Source organism: Diplotaxodon limnothrissa, linkage group LG11 (assembly GCF_057381915.1).
Source record: "Diplotaxodon limnothrissa isolate DT_005_m linkage group LG11, D_limnothrissa_male_GT1.1, whole genome shotgun sequence".
NCBI lineage: Eukaryota > Metazoa > Chordata > Actinopteri > Cichliformes > Cichlidae > Diplotaxodon > Diplotaxodon limnothrissa.
Window position 1 is genome coordinate 37,531,110 of NC_140606.1, and position 22,418 is coordinate 37,553,527.

General features: G+C 39.8%; 1 protein-coding gene across 1 annotated transcript; it reads left to right on the forward strand.

The window, feature by feature from the left end:
- The first annotated feature begins 20,287 nt into the window (after positions 1 to 20,287).
- Positions 20,288 to 21,581, forward strand: tnfb (tumor necrosis factor b (TNF superfamily, member 2)). The gene is made up of 4 exons (XM_085366702.1): positions 20,288 to 20,563; positions 20,663 to 20,717; positions 20,817 to 20,876; positions 21,142 to 21,581. The coding sequence occupies exons 1-4, from the start codon at positions 20,375 to 20,377 to the stop codon at positions 21,579 to 21,581; spliced, it is 744 nt and encodes a 247-aa protein (XP_085222828.1). The 5' UTR covers positions 20,288 to 20,374.
- Positions 21,582 to 22,418: the final 837 nt, after the last annotated feature.

Below are 22,418 nucleotides of genomic sequence, written 5' to 3' on the forward strand. Positions count from 1 at the left end.
AGACTGATGTGTATGACATCTACACAAGCTTATCTCCACTCATTCTTCCTGTCTGATATTGGCATGCACCATCAGATTGGATGAGAAGCGTCTTCAGGTTTTCTCTCAGATGTTCTGTGAGGTGCTCAGATCACTAATGGAAAACCAGAAACTTTTGCATTTACTGTTCAGTTCAGATCAGCGTAGTGCCGAAAGGCGAACCATCTGGAGAAAGATTTCTTTAAGAACCTCTCTGCATGTGGCCACGGCTATCACTAAATTTACCCCTCACAGCATGAAGATACCACCACCGCTCTCCTCTGGAGGGACTGCATCAGCAGGGTACAGGTTGCTGGGATTTAACAGATACAGAGTTTGAAATTCTGCCCAGAGAGGGCAGTTTTTGCAACATGACATCAGAGAAAACCCATTAAACACAGAGAGTCCTTTAGATGTTGCTTGGCAAACCAGATAAATACTCCTTTTACTCAGAGCTGCTACTCTTTAGCTGCTCCAAGATGAAAGCATGATTTATAGAGTGCTGCTCAGGTACTCTCACCTCTGTAGGAGAGTTCTTAAAGCCTTAAGATGAATATCGGGCTCTTGGTCGCATCCCCGAACAAGGCCTTCCTGCTCAGTTACTCAGTTTCACTGCGAAATCCAAATCTAGGAAAAGTCGGGTGGCACCAAATTTCTTCCAGTTCACATTTATTGAGGTCACTGCCCTCCTGCGAGCACTCGGTGCCGTACAAACTACAAAGAGTTCCTTGAACGTCATAGCTCAATATTTGTCCCAACATGCAGTATGAAATACATGGTCATGCCCAGTTAATTTAATCTGCCACAGATCGACTTTAATCAAGTTCTCGAGACACATCTGACAAATTAAAAGGAAAAGGAACAGGATGCACCTGCCCACCGTCTGGAGACTCAGCAAAAGCCTGAAATAGGAGATAGTTTTAGTGCCAATATGAACATTTGTCGCAGTGCTTCACACAACTGCAGTCAGCTCAGAAACAGTACGTCCATGTCTGTTCTAACAGTGCATGCCAATACACAAACTCACTCTAACAATACAACTACAGTCCGTACATCAGGAGTGGGTGTTCTTTTTTCCTATAAACTTTTTCGATCCACAGTAGAAGTGGGCTGTGAGGCTAACGTTTCTGACAATAGGAAAATATTATACAGACGATATAATGTTAACGTGATTTCGCTTCCTTCATTCAGCTGTCTGTACCTGTAAAAAAGTGAAGTGGCTGAGACAGTCAGCCCACAGCGTCCCAACATGACAACTTTAATGCATTGCCATCAGGCCAAAAATACCAAAAGGAGCACAAATGCCAGTAATCCCAGTTACAGGGATCACCGCTCCCATTACAGTGGTTTGTAGATGTCACCTGCCCCCTTAAAGTGGACAGCTTTTCATTGTTACAGTACAAGAGGAAGTCTTCACAATACAGCTAACCAAATATAGCCATCTCATCGAAGAAACTGATGATGCAATAATTGAGCCGTCTGCATAGCCTAAAGGGGACTGGTGCACTCACACAGTGTTGCAGTACATCTGTACAGCAGTGTTTGGCCTCTAACAGGAAGCTTTCGACCTTTAGCTGCTTGTACCTGGGGCCTCATTTGTAGCCTAAGTGGATGATCTAAGCAGAATACACGCAAAAGTGGCTATTTATAAAAGCGCTGTTTGATTTAGAGATGATCGCACAGGCTGAACTTGTCTTGCAGTTCATCAGTTCATAAGAAAGAAAGAAAGAAAGAAAAAGATCCTGTGGAGTTTTCTTATTATTGTTTCCTTCATTTCAGTGAAACCCGTCATGAGGTCAGAGAATTTACACAGGAGAAGACGGTACCGTCGTGACTACTCCTACATTATTGATGTTAGTCTGCCGGGTTTAAGCTACAGTTTAGGATAAGCTCATCTTGCTTCACCACGTGAGTTCTCTCTCTGCTTTATTCTGCGGGCTGATGTAATCACAACACTATTATGTTGAGAAAGCTGCAGTTAAATAAAAAAAAAAAACCCAATAAAGCTGAATTGTTACTCCTCCCTCTGAATACATTTATTAGAAGTTTCAACTTGCCTGAAGTCAAATTAGTAATGTAATTGAAATTCTTTGTATTAAAACTGGAAATTAAATCCACAAATAAATTACACACAATCACATCACACTCAGTTTACCCTCACTTCTATGTCTCCCCACATGCTTTGGAATAGATTCTAAGGTCTTGCTGCTGATGCTAAGGCTCTCCATGGCCTCTCTCCGGGTTATGTATCTGACCTAGTTACATGTAAGTGGGTACGAAGCCTGAGATCCACAGTCAGAGGCCTGTTTTCTAATAACTAAAGCAAAGCTTTTCTGTCAGAGGCCCAAAGCTACAAAATCAACTGCCTTAGGCTATCAGGTCAGCAGAGTCAGTGACCTCTCATAAATATGCTTTAACCAGCTGATTGATTTTATTTATCTGACTTTACACGGGATAGAAACACAAACAAACAACAACAAGACCTTGAAGGCCTGAAGCCAGATCTACAATTCTTCCACAACTTTTAATCCAGCTTGAGTTGAGACCTCTTTATTATTTATTTTACCTTAAATTAAAAGAGAACAATGACTTCCCTGTTATTTGTCATAAGAGCCTTTATTAAGAAATCTGAATGCAGAACAATGGTTCCAGGACTTAAATTTGACCAATCTCCTGTTCACGTCCAGACACACCCTGCTGCTGCTGCTGCTGCTGCTTGTTTTTTCTCTTCAGTATCTGATCTGCTTGTTTTCATGTGAAAGAGCTTTGTTTTGAAAAGTGCTCTTTCTTCTTCATGCTTTTGGATCCTCTATGTTGTCATCGGTCATTTTAGCCTTGAATTACAGTTCATCCATCAGCCATCATTGAGATGTTGTTTCTTCATAACAGTCATATTTGTTATTTGGCTCTTGTTGCTACAACCAAAGCATGTTGTAATTATGAACTGTTGTATCATATTTTTAGATCAAGGAGGAAGGAAATGTACACTAATGCATTATCACCTTGTCACACCACCCCTAATGACAGCATCGGTAGTTTACTATGACTAGTTAAAAATACTACAGATGATAAAGCTACGAGCAGTAAGCCGTAGTATTTTAGGCTCAAGAATGATTATTAACCTTTTCCACAGAGTTTAAACACTGACTGTAAGGACTATTAAAAATAGCACCGCACACAGTGGTGAGGTGACTGTTTTTTAAGCCATCCGGTCCTGTTGATTCCTCTCACACATATTACTAAAAACGGCCCGTACCTGCTGTGGTCACACTTTTAGCCTGTACGAGGAAAGAGGTCACAGTGTACATCTTCAGGCTCCTCCCGAGGGAAGTCCTGTGTTTCAGATCCCCTACACAGTTTATCAGCTCTGTATTGCTCATCCACTGGGGTAATTTACTTCCTTTTAAGGTTCATCTTTGTGTTTTTCATACCTTCGCATAAGGTTTCCCACGGTGTTTCACTCTTGTCTTCCTCATAAGATAATGGGTTTTTTTGTGCTGTATTTCTAAAAGTCAACTTCCTTCTGTTAACAGTTTTCATTCTTCTTGGTGATGAGTGACATTATGTGACATATTGTAGGGAAAGTGTAAAAAAGAACCACAGGATAGGATAGGATATGTATTCACCGGGTGATTAGTCAAGCCATCCGAGTGTGCCATCAGAAAAAGATTAAATGTCTTACTGTAGACACTAAATTTGATATATATACATATATATATACATATATATATATATATATATATATATATATATACATACATATATATATACACATATATATACACATATATATACACATATATATATACACATATATATATATATATATATATATATATATATATATATATATATATATATATATATATATATATATATACATATATATATATATATATATATATATATATATATATATATATATACATATATATAATATATATATATATATATATATATACATTATGTGTGCTTTCACCATTGTGATTTTAAATCTATAAAAAGATAAAGTCAAAAGTAAACGGCCTGGATGTTTTCTGAAGTAGACACCTACAGCTGCCTTGGCCAGTGTAAAGTTATTTTCAGTTTTTGGGGGGGTTGTCCTGCCTCTTAGGCTCCATGTTGCATTAATGTTATTCTTAATCTGAAGTCTACAAGGTGAAAAAACAACAGACAAAGAAAATTTTCTGTTTTTGTCCCAGAAGTTCCCCATTCTGCTGAGTTTGCGAACATCCTGTTTTGTTAAACCTAAGCTTTTTACTACATTCACACAAGAAATTAAATCTTCAGCTCACCCTTAAAGAGGACCTTTTAAATATTGTTTTAATGACAGGTGCTTATATAAGACAAGTTTAAAATAATTAGGTCAGAATATGTACAAGTGCTCAAGGACCCACTCACATCCTGGGCCACCTGACCTCAGGAATTCGCATGATAAGGTGGGGCCAGGTTTCACAATGAACTCACCCGAAACTCTGGCTGATTGGGACCCACACCCAGTTTCACACCTTGGCTCAGGTGATTAGAGGATCATCAGGGGGTCCTTTTGTCCCTCTGTGGGGGGAAACTCCCACTAGGTTTAAATCTGGGACTCTCCACCATTTGACCTTAGAACTGAAGAAGCTTCTCGGATGAGAGGTGAAACGTCTTCAAGTAACTTAAAGAAGTCCAGACGCTTTTCTTTGCAAGCTCCTTTGACTAAGTGCTCACTTATTTTCTACATTAACCCATGTATGTAACACCACGCAGAGGGGATATCGCCAATATGGTCATCTTAGGACACGTAGGGGCTGAGGACCAGTGAGCAATCAGCTGGCAATCACAGGCCGTACGGGAAAAGTGTGTATTCCTCGATCAGTTTGTGAGTGAGTCTCCTCCTTTGTTGCCACAGACACCAGCAGTTTGCAGACGGCGACTACAATACTCGCAAAGCACCAAGCGCAAAACCTTGCAACAAAATGGAAAATGTTCACCTCCAAGTAAGAAATTATACCACACTGGTCTAACCAACGCATTTCAAAAGGCACAACTTTTACTTTGTATTCTCCCATTCCTGGTAATACTTTTTCCGTTAAACACTCTTTCCGAGTTTCACTACAGCTCAGACAGAAATTTCTTCCCGTGCAAACTATGGGCCACTGAAGGATTCTGTTGGTGACCAAAAAAGTCACAAGGAAATATATGGTGCTGCACCCAACCAGCTGACCTCGTTCACCTGGCAAGCAGCAGCAACAACTTGCCAGCTAGTAGGAGAATACACATTTTCCCCTTTGACACTTGTTGCCAAGTCGGTAACAGCTCGCCAGCAGGAGGTGAACTCAGCAAAATTCTCACAAAAGTGAGTACACCCCTCACACTTTTGTAAATATTCTGTTATATCATTTCATGGGACAGCACTGAGGATATGACACTTTGATACGATGTAAAGTAGTAAGTGTACAACTTGTACAACTGTGTAGATTTGCTGTCACCTCTAAATAAGTCAACACACAGCCATTATGCCTAAACTGCTGGCAACAAAAGTGAGCACACCCCTAAGTGAAAATGTCCAAACTGTGCTCGACTAGCCATTTTCCCTCCCTGCACAGCAAATTCAAAAGTGTTAAATGTTTTGGTGTTAATAGTCTCCTTGCAAAAGTAGAGTTAATTTTACTCTAAGCAGAGTCACATTCTTTTAATGTAACTCTGAGGTGTAAAATGATAGTAGTTAAAATCGAGTGTTAAAAATGAGTGTTTCTCTGTCAAATCTGGAGGTGTTACAATGGAAACATTAACTCTTGACCTCTTAACTCTGAACTCCTACAGGGGCTATGACACCAACAGAGTAAATTCACAGACTCCGCCCCCAGCACGGCTCCAATCGAAGCTGAAGTGAAGCCGTTTCAGAACATTTTGCTCTACATATTTGAGTTGTTTGCCATGCTTGGTAAGTCATTTTTTCAAAGATTGTTTCAATTATTATTATGAGCTTTTACTTCTGTGGCTCTTTGGAGTTGAGACAAAGCTGTGTGAAAGGCATTAGCCATGTTGCTCGCTGATAGCATAATATTCTGTTTTAGCTAGCTGAAAGGTATTGTTTGCGGGCAAATACCACAGCCTTGAAAAAAAGCTTGCATGTGAATTTTCAGTCAAACTTTTGGTCAAATACACCTAAAACAATGTCTAGAAATTGAAATGTTGGTATAATGGTGCTACTTGAAGCCTGAAAACGATCGCCCATAAAAATAAAAAAAAACCGAGCAAACAGCAGTAGCAGGCGTCCTGACTGGATTCTACGTTAGCATAGATCCCTCCAGAGTTTTGTGCACACGGTTTAGGTAAAAATGAAAAAGGTTGAGGTTTTACATTTAGTTCAGTATTACCTGTTGCCTGTGTCCTTGTCTTTTGGGAAAATACTTTACACAAGTAATGGCTCAAAGAGGATTCCTTTTTTTTACTGTGCTGCAATTGTTTACTGGATTATTTGTGCCATTAATTAGTGTCAACTAATTTTTATTCGATCTCCGCACAGGATATGCTTGTGAAGATGGAATATGGGGGAGAGCAGAAGTGCGTTGAAGTTCCACAAAGGGATGAATGAAGGACATGCATATTGTATTGAAGAAATAAGTGATGAGATGCTGTTATTTGCATTTACCATGTCAGACCTTTTGATAAACAAAATTCTAATGAAAGTGAGAACATGTACACTGTTACATCTTTCAGAAAATGTTTTGAAATTGTGGTGCACAGTTCAGAATAAATGTTTTTCAAAAACCATTGCATCTTTTTAGTAAATGTTTATTTCCAAAAGAAATTTCTAGAAGTTCAGAACAGTAAAATTCCCGCTTTTTAGAATGAATTAGAAGATAACTCTTACGTAGTTAAACTAAAATACTCTTTGAGAGTTAATATATAAACTCTTAACACCAAGTGTTAAATTATCAACTCCAGACAGATTTGGTGTTTAACACTAAATCAGAGTTAACGTACCAACTCTCCAAAAAGAGTTAAATTAACACTCTCTGGTGTGGACCCATATAGACACTTTAATAGTGTTGAAATCAAATCCGACAGTGTTAATTTGGACATGATGGATTTGCTGTGTGGTGTCATGTGACTCATTAGTGTTACAAGGCCTCAAGTGTGTTGAATATGGTGTTATTGCTCTCACACTCTCTCATATTGGTCACTGGAAGTCTAACATGGCACATAATGGGAAAGAATTCTCTAAGGAACTGAAAAAAGGAATTGTTACTCTACATAAAGATGGCCTAGGCTATAAGAATATACCCAGCACCCTGAAACTGAGCTGCAGCAGTTTCAGGGTGCATACATACAGGACAGGTTCCACTCAAAACAACCCTCGCCATGGTGGACCAAAGAAGTTGGTCCACCATGGCAAAGAGCACATCAAGAGTGTGTGGTGGCAACCAGGTGGGGAGTACAAAGACAGGTGTGTCTTGCCTACAGTCAAGCATGGTGGTGGGATGTCATTTTTGGGGGCTGCATGAGTGCTGCTGGTACTGGGGAGCTACAGTTAACCATGAATGCCAACATGTACTGTGACACACTGAAGCAGAGCATGATCGTGTACTTAAACTGTATCTTGGCTGATGTCGCTAATGTGTCTATATTAACGGCAGTGCTGATTTTGTCTTTGTGTGTTAAAGATTTCCAATCAGTGAAACATGGAAACCTGCATTTTGATTCCGCCCAGTCTCTGTTTCACAGCGTGTGGCTATAATTGCCTGTGATTCCCTTCAAAGGTTATCTGAAAAGGACAGCTCTCTTTTGTTGTTTGTTTTTTGAACTCAATTTCCGATGACCAATGACACTAAAAGGTACTTTTTATTTTTTCTTTGCTAATTTTCAACCTTTGGAATACGCACTCAGTGACATGACGAGGACATTCACCCAAATTGGCCAACTTTCCACCACAGTATGACCTTTGATCCCTAAGAGGTACATCTATTTGGTGGACTCAAGTATGTAAGTGAAAAAGGCCACTTCCTAATATGTCATTTACACTTCCTGTTTAATGCACGCCACCAATACGGCATGTAATGATGTGATTTTTCATGCAATAATACAAAGAGGAGGGAAATGTTTCCTTTAACAGATATTCCCCACAGTCACTCACCTGACTCCAAATCATGTTGATGAGATAAATATACACTTTTTGTTTTGCTCGATTGTGGCACTAATCACATGTTTATCCTCATGTTCAATCAGCTGTCTGTCAAGTGATGGTGTAACTGTATCAGGGGTAAAGGCTGGACCTGCACATTTACAAAGTCAAACTCCATGTTACTTTACAGCAAGTGTGGGAGGAAACCTCTGACAAAAAAAATTTAATTTATGCAATGCAGGAATTGATGGCCCAGAGATTACAGAAGTAAATGCGAAACTGGGAAAGCCTACATGCTCTGGTAGACATAAAAGGTCAAAGAGTATAAAATTTACTGTCAGTACTGTATGTCTTAGTCACCCTCCTTACTCATAGCAAGTAAACCTAAACAAATTCAAAGTGAAACCGCCTCTGGAAAGATTTTCTTTGCAGCTGAAACACAAATCTCTCTGCAGAGATGCTCATCTGTGCGCCATCATAATGATACTAATTTGAGTCTAAAGCTGCACTCTGTGCAGTGAATAACAAAATCAAAGTGTTTGAATAATGACCTTGTCAGCTGGCAATAGAAACAAACAAGACGATACACATCTACCAGGAGTAAGGGCATCTGCTTTTCGTGCAAACAGTCAGTCGCAGCAAGCTTTTAAGCTACAAAACAGTTAATAAAGTTTATTTCAGAAAAGATTATTTCCCAGTAAATTTTTATAACGATACTAAAGTCACAATGGTTCCTAAACTTTGGGGTTGGCCCCACTGATGGGGACTTTCTCTCCCCACAGCAGGTGGAGAAAACATGGACTGAAACTAAGCAGTATAACCTGAGGGGGCTTTACTGACTTCTACTGATGAAGATCTTGTTAACCATCATTTCACATGGACATGCTTGAAATAACTACTGAGCAGCATTCGGTGCTTTACAGAAACAGATAACACACACACTCACACACGATACAATCATGTGTACATCACACACACAAACATCATGTTGTGAATTTAAACTGAAAGATAAAAAAAATAAAAGAAGCTGGTTTATCAATTAAAATGGGGGCAAAGTCAAGTTAAATGTAAAGAACAGTTCAGCAGCTAAAAAGGGAAAAGTCTTTGGCACAAATAAAAGAGCTAAATTGCCTTCTGTTGTGATTCGGCACCGTACAAATGAAATTAAACTGAACCCTTAAATTAAAATATTTTTAACAAGAAGCTATTCTGCTTTTTTTTTTTTTTTTAAATCACATGAATAGTAAAACTGTGTTTTTATTACATTTAAGAAATTTTGGAAGTAAGTTTTGTTTTTTTTTTTAATGTTTGTGTGGAACGATTATAGAGTGCAGCAAAAATAGCTATTGGCATGTTTAGGCCGATGCTGACCAGTCACTGCAGAATTCAGCAGAATGTGTAGAAATAACTAAGAAACAGCTTTATGATCCAAATGTATGTAGTTATTTAGGGGTTTTTAGATTGAATTTATTTAGAAATTGATTTTCACTACCTCGACACTTAAAATTTCCCACCCGGAGCTCCTTTTTCCAGGTAAATTATGATCTCCATTATGAATGCTTCCCATCTGATCTAATCACTGGATTGTTTAAATGTGTGAGAATGATTTTCTAGAAGCTCAGCAGATAAACATGATGGTGGGTTACTCCACAGACCATTATGAGAACAGTCATGAGTCATTTTTCTGTTGGATCTGGAGTCGGGACACAAAGAGCTACAATAAACGGAAGCCAAGAACTGGAGGATAGAGCAGAACGACAAAGGGACATCCTGAAAGATAAGGTGCAACACTCAAGCTGAGTGCTCCTTCACTACTCTGCTGAGAGAGAAGCCTCAGGCTCGTAGTGTCACAGTGGCGACACCCATCTTATATATACGGTCTACGCTCTCATCTCTAACCCTCGGCTGCAGTGCAGCAAAACACCAGTTTAAAGAAAAACTGGTTGTGCGCTGAGAACCATGGTGTTACTCAAGAGTTGCACACAGGTATTCTTATGATTGGGTGACACCACTGACACAACCACAAAAACAAGAGAACCCTGCCACAGAGTCTGCTGCACACTGTTTCACACGCCGTCCAACCCAGACACTGTGGTAAAGGTGCTTTCAGAACATGCCTCTGACTGGCTGAAGTACGACGCCACGTGTGGCGTCTTGCAAATGGACAGGGACAGAGTTTCGAAGGCACATATGTGTGTCAAACAGAATGAAAACAGCGTAGATAAAAATCAACTAAACTTTCCCTTTCAGAGTGATCTCAATGTCAAAACAACGTAGAACCACGCAAATGCCAAAGAAGGTTACTCTGGAACGCTGCACCACAACTAAACCTTTTTTTCCAAAGATAATTTGCTGATAGAGTTTATAGTGGTCTTGTAGCAGTTTCAGTCACTCTTGCACACTTCACCCATTATGGAACTCTTACCTTTAGTTCCAAGAAACTGAAGACGCTGTGCCTATCTCAGGCTCCTCCAGTCTGCAAAATAGCACAGACTAAACAGAATGATAAGGGCACAAAGAGATTCAGTCACAACCAGCAAGCAAGCACAACCAGGGCGCACTTTCAGTATATTTGACCAGATTCATATGCTGAGTTCTTTTTTCATTTCAATAATTTAGGCTTTTACACTTTCTTGTGACATATAGAAGCCCTACAGGAAATTTGTAAGTTGTAATCTTGACTTCCACAAAGTGAAAAACATAATAATAATAATAAAATACATCCAGCGGTTGCATTTCTCCTCTAATATTGTTGCTTCTTGAGGTAGAAACTGTGGTCATCTTGGAAAGTCTTTTGAAAATTCAAGTGGTTAATGGGATTTTTTTCATATTATTTGTTGTAAATGGACAAACATGCACATTTTGGTGCTTGCATCCACTTTTAAAAGATTGTTAGAGTAATACCCCCACAAGACTGAGGAGGGAAAGTTTAGCTGCAAAGAGTGAAACCTGATAAAACTAGACTTTTTTTTAAAAAAGAGGAAGAAATTCTCAGTTCTCTAGTGCAGCCAGTAAAGGTCATATCTCCTCCTCCTCAGCAGTACCAGCACATGTTAAATGCAAAACTGTTCAGTGCTTCATAAATGTAAACAAATCAGCATGAATGAAGTCATGTAGGTGATTACATCAGCCAGCAGGTATGACCAGGTGGAGTTTCCATAACCTGTCCTGCTACATGTGCTTCCGGTGACGCGTTTCTCTTGTTTTCTTCTGGTTATTAATCATTTTAAATGAAAACCTTTTCAAATTATTCACGTAAAATCACATTTAAGGCTTGAAATTGACCCTCAGAGACACAAATAGCACATGTAGGCTTAATACGCCTTTAAGCGCATTCCATAGTTAAAGTTTGGTAAGTATAAACACAATATACTCACCACATGGTTAAGTTCTGTGCATGTAGTTAAAGACAACCAGACAAGCACTAACAAGTCAGATTACCATGAGAATAATTTCGAGGTAGAACTGAAAGTGAGCATGCCCAGTACGTCAGTACAGGAGCCAAACCACAACAAAGCTTTCTAGGTGCAAGTTGAAGCAGGAAGTCATTCTAATACACACTTTGCAACTGACACACAGGTACGGCAAATATCTGGGTCGCCTTTCACTGTGAAACGGGTCTGATGAGCCTGTGGGGTTTGAATGTTTCCCTGTGTGCCCTCAATGTGGCAACATAATAGAATTTCCCTCCTCACAGGAATGATACAATCCCTTAAAAATACAAAGGATCTTTCTCTGATGTAAGCAAGCAAGGAATTTATTTATGTAGCACATTTCGTCATATAGTTTCAAAGTGAGATTAGTGAGATGGTAATGGCCTGATTTTAAGGCCACTGGAAGTGGAAATGTATCCAGTAAAGTCTGAAAGATTTGAACACACACACACATACTGACACAATGTTTGCACAAACCAGCTTCTTTTAAGCTTCGTTGTCTCGGTGGTATTTCTTCCACTACACCCGGCTCATTTATTTCTTATCATTTACTTAAATTGATGTGACCCCTGAGTCAGCTTGCTTCATGGATATGGCTGAATAACGTTAAGCTTAAGATAACCAACAAATCCTGTCTGTTATGCGGAAGAAAAATGAGGAGGCAAACCACTTAATCATAAGTGAAGCGTAACTTCTTGGCAGAGGTTTGTAGGCCACCAGACTGTAGAGTCTAGAAAGAGCGGAAGCCACGCTACATTTGTGGTAGAACCTCATATCGACCTGGTTTATTCCCTTACACATCTGAGCCCACATACCCCGAAGAGGGAATGACAAGAAGGAAACCAAAACTATAAGATGTGGATTTTTTGCTTCTTCTAAACCTACACCTGTGCATGTGTCATCACACACATCTGAATACGAGGCTCAGCTCATAATCCTACACTAAACAACTTGTTCACCTACAACAGCTTCCCCTCCCTCAACATCCTCCCACCCGGCTTCCTTCCAACCTTTCCTGCCCTGAGCTTATCTGAGCCGGCTTTACTGCTGAGCTTCACCGTGCGATGACCGCATATTCCTGGGATTGCATGATGCAACCAGGGAGCAAAATCAGCAAAGAACAAAAAAAAGCTTTTTGATGGCTTTACGGATACCATGAGGGTTACATGTGGGGAATGTGTCACCGTGTTTTTGGGACTGGCCTGACAAAGATTCGGAAAGTCAGGAAAAGGGAAAGGCACAAAGATACGAAAGCTCAAACTGAGGAGGTTTCATTTTCGGTGATATTTTTCCCAGTTCAATGAAAAGAGGCATTTGTGAAATCCGTGGGATTCAGTGAGTCATATGTTAAAGGTCACACTTTCTTTTGTTGGGAAACTATATATCCATACAGATTTAAATGAGCTGATTAGTAAAGGCAGGGGAAATCACAGACAAACACATTTTTAGAAAAGGAAATGAGTGTAACTTTGTGTCTAGACTCTTTATTTATATTCAGGTATTTCACAGTAATTGTTTACAGTGAAGAAGATCTATTTCTTCCATTTGGTGGAGAAGGACTCCTCCGTGTTTATCATGGAAAATGTTATTCTGAAGTTTGTCTATTCACACTGCGAGGTGCATACTGTATTTTGATGTTATTTTTCTCTCATGGGAACTAGCAAAACATATAAACAAGAAGATAACACAAAGCCACACAGGTTGATCACAGAGCGGTTAGTGGACGATCACAGAGGGGGAAACAAAAGAAGTCAAAAACGACTACAAACAAATAAAAATAAAAAATCAGAAAGTGGGAAAAAAAAAGGGGGGGGGGGGGGGGGGTAACCCAAAATCAAAACAAACAACCAATACAAAATCAAATCTGGCAAAAAGATGACCACAAAGACAAAAGGAACCACAACAAAAACCTAAAAGACTACAAAGAGTAAAAAGTAATGACTAGAAAGCAAAAGTGGCAATAATAATGAGATTCAAAATTCTTTTTTTTAATGTGTAAAATGATCCAAGGGATGGTCACAGCAACCAAACGAAACAATACTGAAAATGCAAATAAGCACAAAAATGGCCAAAAAGTGATGATGAAAAAAAAGAGGCAAAACATAATCACAGTATTACAGCTAGGAACATAAAGTCACAATAAAAATGCAAAATAACACTAAACAGACAGAAAACTGAAAGTAACTGCGTTAAGGAGGCACCCAATCACCACACACCACTGAAAACCAGCCCTAAAGGCATAAAAATGACCACAATGACCAGAATAAATCACAATAAAAATGCAAATTGGCTACAAACAAAGGAAAAGATTGTCGTAGGCCTAATACAGAGAGACAATAAATCAGAAAACAACCTGCTAACCTCACGCGCATGCCTCTGGATGTGGGAGGAAGCCTGACTACCTGGAGAGACAGAGAACATGGAGTGTGCACTCAGAAAGGCCCCAGCCAGGCGGCAGATTTGAACCAGGGACCCCGTTACTGTGAGGCAACAGTGCTAACCACTGCACCCCTCGCAAGAAGGTTAAAAAAAAAATGACCACATTATAATTTTTCAGGATTTAAATATATCAGAGAGTGTTACATATCATGGCCAAAATACAATATTTTATTTTCATATTTTCAAAAGACCAAAAAGTAGTTTAACTGATTAACACCAATGCGACCACAGAGTCTCCAACACCGCTACTTGAAGTGATCCTACCAAAAAAAAAAAAAAAAAAAAAAAAAGAAGTGATCCTACACACAAATATTTGTGCTATAATTAAGTCTGAGTTTGGTTTTTATTCCTGTTTCATTGGGAAATACGAAGAACCGGTGTCTTTATGTAAGCTGAGTCTCACATAAAGACACTGATTCAGTGTCTTTAGAGTCGGGGATGGTACCTATAGATGAGCTTCCTGTCTTTGCACACCGGATATCATAACCAAGAGCTTCTTTTGGAGAATCTCGTTATGAATAATCGAAAAGAGGTGGGTGAGTGAGAGGGAGGAACTGTAGACAGTATGCATGCATTTGACAGTGTGTGTGTGTGTGTGTGTGTGTGTGTGTGTGTCATGTGGGTGCATATGATAATGGTGAAAATGATATCATCCGGCAACATCTTGCGGTTGGTTTGTGTTTGCATGTTGGAATGAAAAAGTCAAAGCCAGACACGGAGGTGCAATTTCACTGCTGATTTCACACATGACATGCACACACTTTCTGCTGCGTTAATATTCAGCGTCACAGCACTCCAGTCCTTTCAGGTTTATAAGATACACACATTCACAATCCCCCCGATGACACACTGGTGGCTCCCCCTTCCACACTACCGAAGTGATAATCAAGCATCAAGAATATATTACTGAGCAACTTGGCCCAAAAACAAAACAAAAAAAACTAACCATACAATACACAAAATGACCACAGAGTCAAAAGGATCACAAAAAGGAACACACAAAATCCGATACATAGAAGAGACAAAATAAAACAAACATGCAAAAAAAAAAACTAAAAAAAAAGAAAATCAAGAAAACATTAAAAAAATGACATTTAATCAAACAGAGACAAAACTAACAACAAAAATGTGAAATATTCGCACAAAATGGCCAAAGAGACAAACAAAACCAACACACGCAGCAACAAAAGAAACACAAAATAACACAAAGTCAGAAAAAAATGACCAAAAAAGATGGAAAATAACCCACACGAGACAAAAATGAGAAAAAAAGAATGGAATAAAAAATAATGGAATATTGTTACAAAAAGAAACGCAATGACTAAAGAGAGACAAGCAAGACAACATGCTCACCATCATAACAACACAAAACAGACATGCAAAATAACCAGGAAGAGATGGGAAACGATCAAATGTTACTGTAAACAACACAAAACAACCAACAAGTAGATTTGTTTTATTTTTATTTTATTTTGATGTTTTATTTTTACTTTGAATTTGATTCAATTTTATTAATAAAGCACCAAATCACAACAGTCGCCTCAAAGAGCTTTATATAGGAAGGTAGACCCTACAATAATACATACAGAGAAAAACCCAACATTCATTTTGCAGACTGGGTTTACTCGCTTCACAACAGTTTTTATTATAGAAAATTTTTAGTTTTAGTTGTAATTTGTATTACATCCAGCCTTAGTTTTAGTCTCCCTGCATATGAAGGACATGTGTTGGAGGCAAAGCTCAAAAAGAAATTAGTGCAGGTATGACAATAGGTAATAAAAAAGCAGAACTGATTGTGTTGGTTCACAGTCGGCATCCAAAGTCTGACTAAACATCATCCTGCATTTCCATTTTATTCTAGTTAGTTTGTTTTTTTTTTGTGAAATGTCTTTTTTTTTTTACTTCAGTTTTAGTTTTGTTTTAGTCAGCTATAATAACCTTGTCACAAAGTTGGAAAAAAAACAAATATAGATAAGATTAACTAGATACATACACAGCAACAAAAAACCCAAAATCATGATGACCTAAGGTCACCACAGAGATATCTAATATAACAAGAGAAAAGTAACCGCAAAAGACATGAGACACAAAATGACTGCAATGTGACAAAAATCGAGCACCAAAAAAAGATCCCAAACCGCAAATGCACCCACACAAAAAACCTAAATGACTACAAAACAAATACGAATACAAAGAAAGTTCTGTTTGGGACGGGGCGGCAACTGTTCAGATTTGGTGTCAAAGGCGATCAGCTGTAATGAAAAGGTGGTTCTAAAAATCTGACATCCACCTGAAATCCACTGATGGGCTTTGCATGAAAATCATCGGAGCCACTTTACTAAAGGCTACAAAGAATTTGGATTCTCTATACAGTTTCTAAATCTTCGGCCAAATGTGGCTATCTTTTTAATAAGCTCTACTTGAAACATCTTTGGGATCTCCCACAACAACCACGCACAACAACTATTTAGGTACTTTAGCAGTAGCTCATTGCACCGACCCCAGGGGCCAAGCCACTAATTTTTGCCTCCTGTAAATTTAGTCGGCGTGGCAAGCAACCCAAACTCTTACTGATATGAGTTCATTTTAGATGATTTTAGTTACATTTCAATAGGCCTAAGCTGCTGGGGGCTTCCCATGAGACACTGAGTGGCTCTTCTTGACTCACATTTTTTCACTCTTTGAGTTTTTATCTGCCACTCTGCATTTAATTAGTAGTAATTATTAATCTAAAGTCTTCCTCCCCTCACCCTTCAATGGGCCACGGCAGATGGCTTACCCTTCCTGACCCTGGCTCTGCTGGAGGGAGTTTTTCCTTGCCAAAGTCACCGAATGCTTGCTCGGGGTTGTCTGCTTGCTGGGGTTTTCTGCCTATTACTGTGGGGGCTTCACCTTACAATCTAAAGTGATTTGGTGTTATACAAACTGAATTGAACTGATTAGCATTTAAGCTCTGTAATTTGTTTTAAAGAGATGATGGAGTGCTAAAGCATAAGCTAATGCGAGCAACCTTAGCCAAAAAAAACAAGATTATGTGTCAATTAATTTTAAGCTGGCAAACACTGTGCAATTTTTGACCCATTTTGAGCCGATTTTTCAGTCGTGCGACCGTTTTGGGGATTCGCCTTAATTGTGTGTTGTGCATCATGTAATATATGTGGGGTAACGAGAAGCGACCTCACAACCAGCTCCCGATCATCAGTCGTTTGGTCATAAGAAAATCAAACCTGTTTGAAATCCTGTCGACCGTCGTGAGGGTGTCACCGCAGCTTCTCACACTGCGCACGTGCAGACAGAAATGAAAGTGGAAAGATGGAGTAGCGCGGCAGTGCGGCATGTGAACTTTGTCAAGCTCATCTGAGCCTTTTCGATGTGGCCTCACAAAATGATCACGACCGCACCAACCGTGAAAATAGTTGGATGGACGTTGCTGCTCAATCACAGCTGCATGATCAATGTTTTTCATTAGCAATTTAGCAAAGTTGATGGTGGTGGTGTGTGTCTGTGTGAGTGAAAGACAGAGAGGGAGAGCGAGAGACAGATTTTGTGTTATAAGCTTCATGTTATGGATGCACAGTGTGACTCAGGTCACATCAGAGCATCGAGCTGTATAGTGTGAGACGATGCATCGTGACCTGCGAACTTCTCACCCCTGAAATTCAATCATACAGTTTGACCAGGAGCTGAATAATGCGACTGAAAGAAATAGCACAGTGTATGCACAGCTTAAATTGCTCCAAAAGGCAGCGAGAGCACAAATGTGGTCAAGGTGTCTAGTTCAGTGACTTCAAGAGTGAGTTTTTTCTTCTGCTTTTTAAAATAAATTCTCATACAGTTATTATCATGTCTTTAGTCCCGTCTTCCTTCTCTCACCCCAACCAATCACAGCAGATGGCCCCGCCCCTCCCTGAGCCTGGTTCTGCTGGAGGTTTCTTCCTGTTAAAAGGGAGTTTTTCCTTCCCACTGTCACCAAAGTGTTTGCTCGTACTATGTATTGTTGGAAGGTTGACCTTAGAATACAAAGTGCCTTGAAATGCGCTGTATGAATACAATTGAAGAGAATTATCACGTAAAATTGACTCTGAGAACAAAATATTTCAGCATGTGAATCTGTGGGGATTTACCTACTTTTGCAGCTAGTGGCCATTAGAGGAACTGCACCTTTGGTGTTTCCACTTTTGCCTCGCGGGTTTCTACTTTTATGTTTTTTGTTAAGTTTTTTTATGATACTGACTAAACAATGTGATCACTCATAATGTGCAGTTTATCAAAAACACAGAAGATGGCTTCAAACGAGACAAATCCTCACTGCTTCTTTAAAACCGTGTTGTGACAAAACAAACAGCAATCGGGACAGTACAAGGGAAACCAGACAAGTGTTTAAGAAAAACACAGCCAAATGAAAACAGAACTCGCTGGACATTTGAGGCATGTACACTGGATAAAAAGCCCACACTTGGCCGTTATGTCTCAAACAAAGAAAGTCAGTTGAGAAAGTGAAATGGGAACAGCAAGACAAAGAAGGAGAAGTGTAAAAAGATGCTTTGTGGAGTGTCTTGAACTGAGTTGCATCACCTTTCAGTTCTGAAAGAGAAAGTAGAGAGCTGCCAAGTTTTTTTTTTCTTTCTCTGCTTCAGTTTTCTTTTTTTAAACTGAGGTAATTTCAGAAACAAATGCTGTGTTAACACCATATGTCAAGGAAAAAAAGAGAAAGTCTTCCAAAACCCCAGAAGATACTTCATGTATGACATATAGAAATGGATTACTTAAACGTCTGTTTCACTTTATAATCCAGGTGTTTTGTTTGTAGTGTATCTACTTTCAAATTTCTACACACTTAAATGACTTGTGAAAATTCCTTTTGAACTTTCATCACATATGACGTTTTGTATGTGCCTCTCATCATGGTTATACTTCAGTTGCTGAACTTTCGCTCATGCTGTAAAGATAAAGAAGTAAAATAACACTTCAGCGCGCCACCTATATTTAGCATTTATGGATTTATAGCAGACTGTAAAAGAGTTCCAGCCAGGTGTAAATATTGTAGGATGATGTAATAGAAAATGAACTGATAGTGTGCTAAAAATATATCACATTTCTTCATAGGAAACATTGCTGTTGTGGACAATGAGTTCTCTGCATGGCAACATTTTTGCTGCAAGGTGCTCAAAATGCCAATTAAACCCTTTTAATTGGCATTTTTAAGTAGCAATTATGTACTTTCTGTATCCAACAACCAGAACAGATGTAGTCAGCTAGCATCAGCTGGGCGAGAATGGTTCAGTGTTTACGTAGTGTCACACAAGAATAAGTCTCTTATCGTGTGTAGACAGACCGTGTCCTCTACACACTTGTGGCTTTTGTGCATGTTTTTTGGTACAGCAAGAATAACATGCAACTTCTGTGGCACAAAAATGACTCCAAAAGAGGATGTCCGCAAAACTGTAGTTTCTCTAATGGCCACTAGAGACTCCCAGGTAGTTTAGTAAGCAAGCGTTTTAGTTTAAACTCGGATGTTAGCACACTGCCCTCTGGGCAAATAATGGCCACTTATGGCTTGAAAAAAACCTACATGGCAAAAACGAGACCTTGTGGTAGTTGTGGCCATCTTTTATATACAGTCTATGGGTAAAAAGAATACAACAACATGAATGTACTTTTTTTGAGTGAAAGGCTCCCTTGTTTCTCAAAAGAGCTTTGAGCAAAATAACACTTCTGTGAAATACACGGTAAAGGCAAGCTAGACGTGAGCAACAAAAACACTCTAGTTACTAGAACTGCACTACATGCCAGAGAAAAATGTGTAGATTTGATTTGGAGAAAAGCTATTATGTCAGTGTACTGTGAAGACTTTACTAATAATTTATACAAGTCACGGTGGGGTGGGGGTTGTTTATTTATAATGTCCCTTTTCTGACCTCAAAATGTTGGTGAGCTGTACGAGTTAACCTCAGACACAGTGTGGTGCAACTGTGTGTCTGTCTCTCATCGTGTGTGTGCCTGAATATCTGTGTATATAATTTTTTTAGAAAACCAAAAGTCGCCATCAACCACTTTCCCATCCTGAAACCATAACTCCTGCGGTGACACTCCGCTAAATGTTCTGTAACTTTTCCTTCCCTCTCACTCTCCTTTCTCCATGACCCCGGTTGCGCTGCTGCCACCGCTGTTGCTGCTGCGCTGTCTCCACTTACACGGTGACATCACTGGAGTTTCCCCTGCAGCTGCATAAATACTACAGACTCTCCAGCAGAAGTTCACTCTTAACACAAACAGCACACTCAAAGAGAGAAGTGTCAGCACAGAAGACACAGACAACTGTTCGGTTTCTGGATTTCTTTAAAGATCAGACGGCAGAGGCTTTGTGCACAGCATGGTTGCATACACAACCACACCAGTTGATGTCGAGGCCGGTCCTGAGGCGAAGACTGTAGTTTTAGTTGAGAAGAAATCACCTGCAGAGTGGATATGGAAGGTGTGCGCCGTCCTCGTCGTCGTGGCTCTTTGTTTAGCAGGTGTCCTGCTGTTTGCCTGGTACTGGAATACGAGGCCAGAAAGGATGGTAAGGAGCATCTCATCTTTTCGAGTATGATGAAAAGTCTTTCAAAACCTGTGTGTGTGTCTATATATGTATCTAAGGATTCTTTTTTCCTCCATGCAGACACAAGTAGGACAGCCAGAAGCACTAAAGGCGAAGAACACTGGCGAAAAACCAGGTGATTATACACATGGGTGCTTATGAGAGGTTTTGAGAGCTACATTTGAGTCTTTGTGGATTATTTGAGACAAGCTCACATTTTTCTTCCTTCCTTCAGAGCCCCACTCCACGATAAAATGGATCAGCAGCAAAGCCAAGGCAGCCATCCACCTAGAAGGTGAGTCACCGCTTACCTTGATTTGGTCCTCAGCAAACAATAGGCTCATAATCTCAGCCTTCAAAGGAGCTTTTCTGAGTTTTTCTTCTCCCTCTGTGGTATTGGTAGCTCTCTTCTTTTTGGAAACCAAGAGCACAATAAGGAAGTCCCATAAGTCATTCATTAGCTTCAGTCAATACTTCATTCTGCTCTCCAAATAACAAACCTGTCAGTAATTCACACTCCGGTATTTCAAGGCTGTAACGTTTCTGATCTTTACTTGCAGGCAGCGACTCAAAAGGTCATCTGGAGTGGAGGAATGGTCAAGGCCAGGCGTTCGCTCAGGGCGGCTTCAAGTTGGAGGCCAACAAAATCATCATCCCACACACCGGCCTGTACTTCGTCTACAGCCAGGCATCCTTCAGGGTGATCTGTGGGAATAGCGATGACAATGAAGATGAGGAAAAAAGCCTCACAATTCTCAGCCACAGGATCTGGCGCTACTCAGAGTCTGTGGGAAGCCCCTCCACTCTGATGAGCGCCCTGAGGTCGGCATGCCAAGACACCATTCAGGATAGCTTCTCAGACCACGGCTGGTACAACGCCATTTACCTGGGCGCTGTGTTTCAGCTGAACGAAGGAGACACGCTGTGGACAGAAACCAACCAGCTATCAGAGCTGGAGACTGACGAAGGAAGGACCTTCTTTGGCGTGTTTGCACTTTGAAACGACTCTCCGCTTTGAGCAGAAAAGCTGCATGGAGCTTAAAAACTATGTGAACATATAGTTTTTTATTTCATCCACATGGTGATGTTTAAATATTGAAATCTCAATGGAGATGAAATTCCCAGCTGAAAACGTTAGGCTGGTTTTTTAAAACTATATAAACTGTAACAGTTTGCAACATTGTTTCTACTTTAGGCACTTTTGACATATTATTTATACTGACCTGAGATTGTATGAGGCTAGATTTCCTCTGCTGTATCAGATGATGACAAGGCTCTTTGGCTCAAGAGTTCAGATACAGAGGTGCTGTCATAGCTTGTATGTATTTATTTGTATTTATTTGTATTTAAATCACTGGGACCGGGACTTTAAAGGTATTTATATAAGTTTATATAACTTTAAAAATTTATATAAGTTGTGAAAAGAATAAAAATGCAGAAAACTACAGAGAATGGTCTCCTGTAATAGTTAGAAGTCTGTCCAGCCGGCGCTGCAGCACACACACACACACACACACACACACACACACACACACACACACACACACACACACACACACACACACACAGTAGTTGGCAACAGCTGCTATGAAATTCCTCCACAGCCAGCAAATACTTCCTTTGTTGGATCACACAAGTGGAGGGGAATTTCCTGCTTTTTTTCTGCCTCTTGCCGAGTGCTGTGTCAGGTGGAGGCCCACAGAAGCCTCAGCTCAGAGTGGGTTTTCCCCAATGGCAGCCATCCACCCCCACACACAGCCTCTCTCGTTCTCGACACCAACCCTTTCCCTGTGCATTACCACATACCTTGCTTTCAGTCAGCTGAAAAAAGACGGAA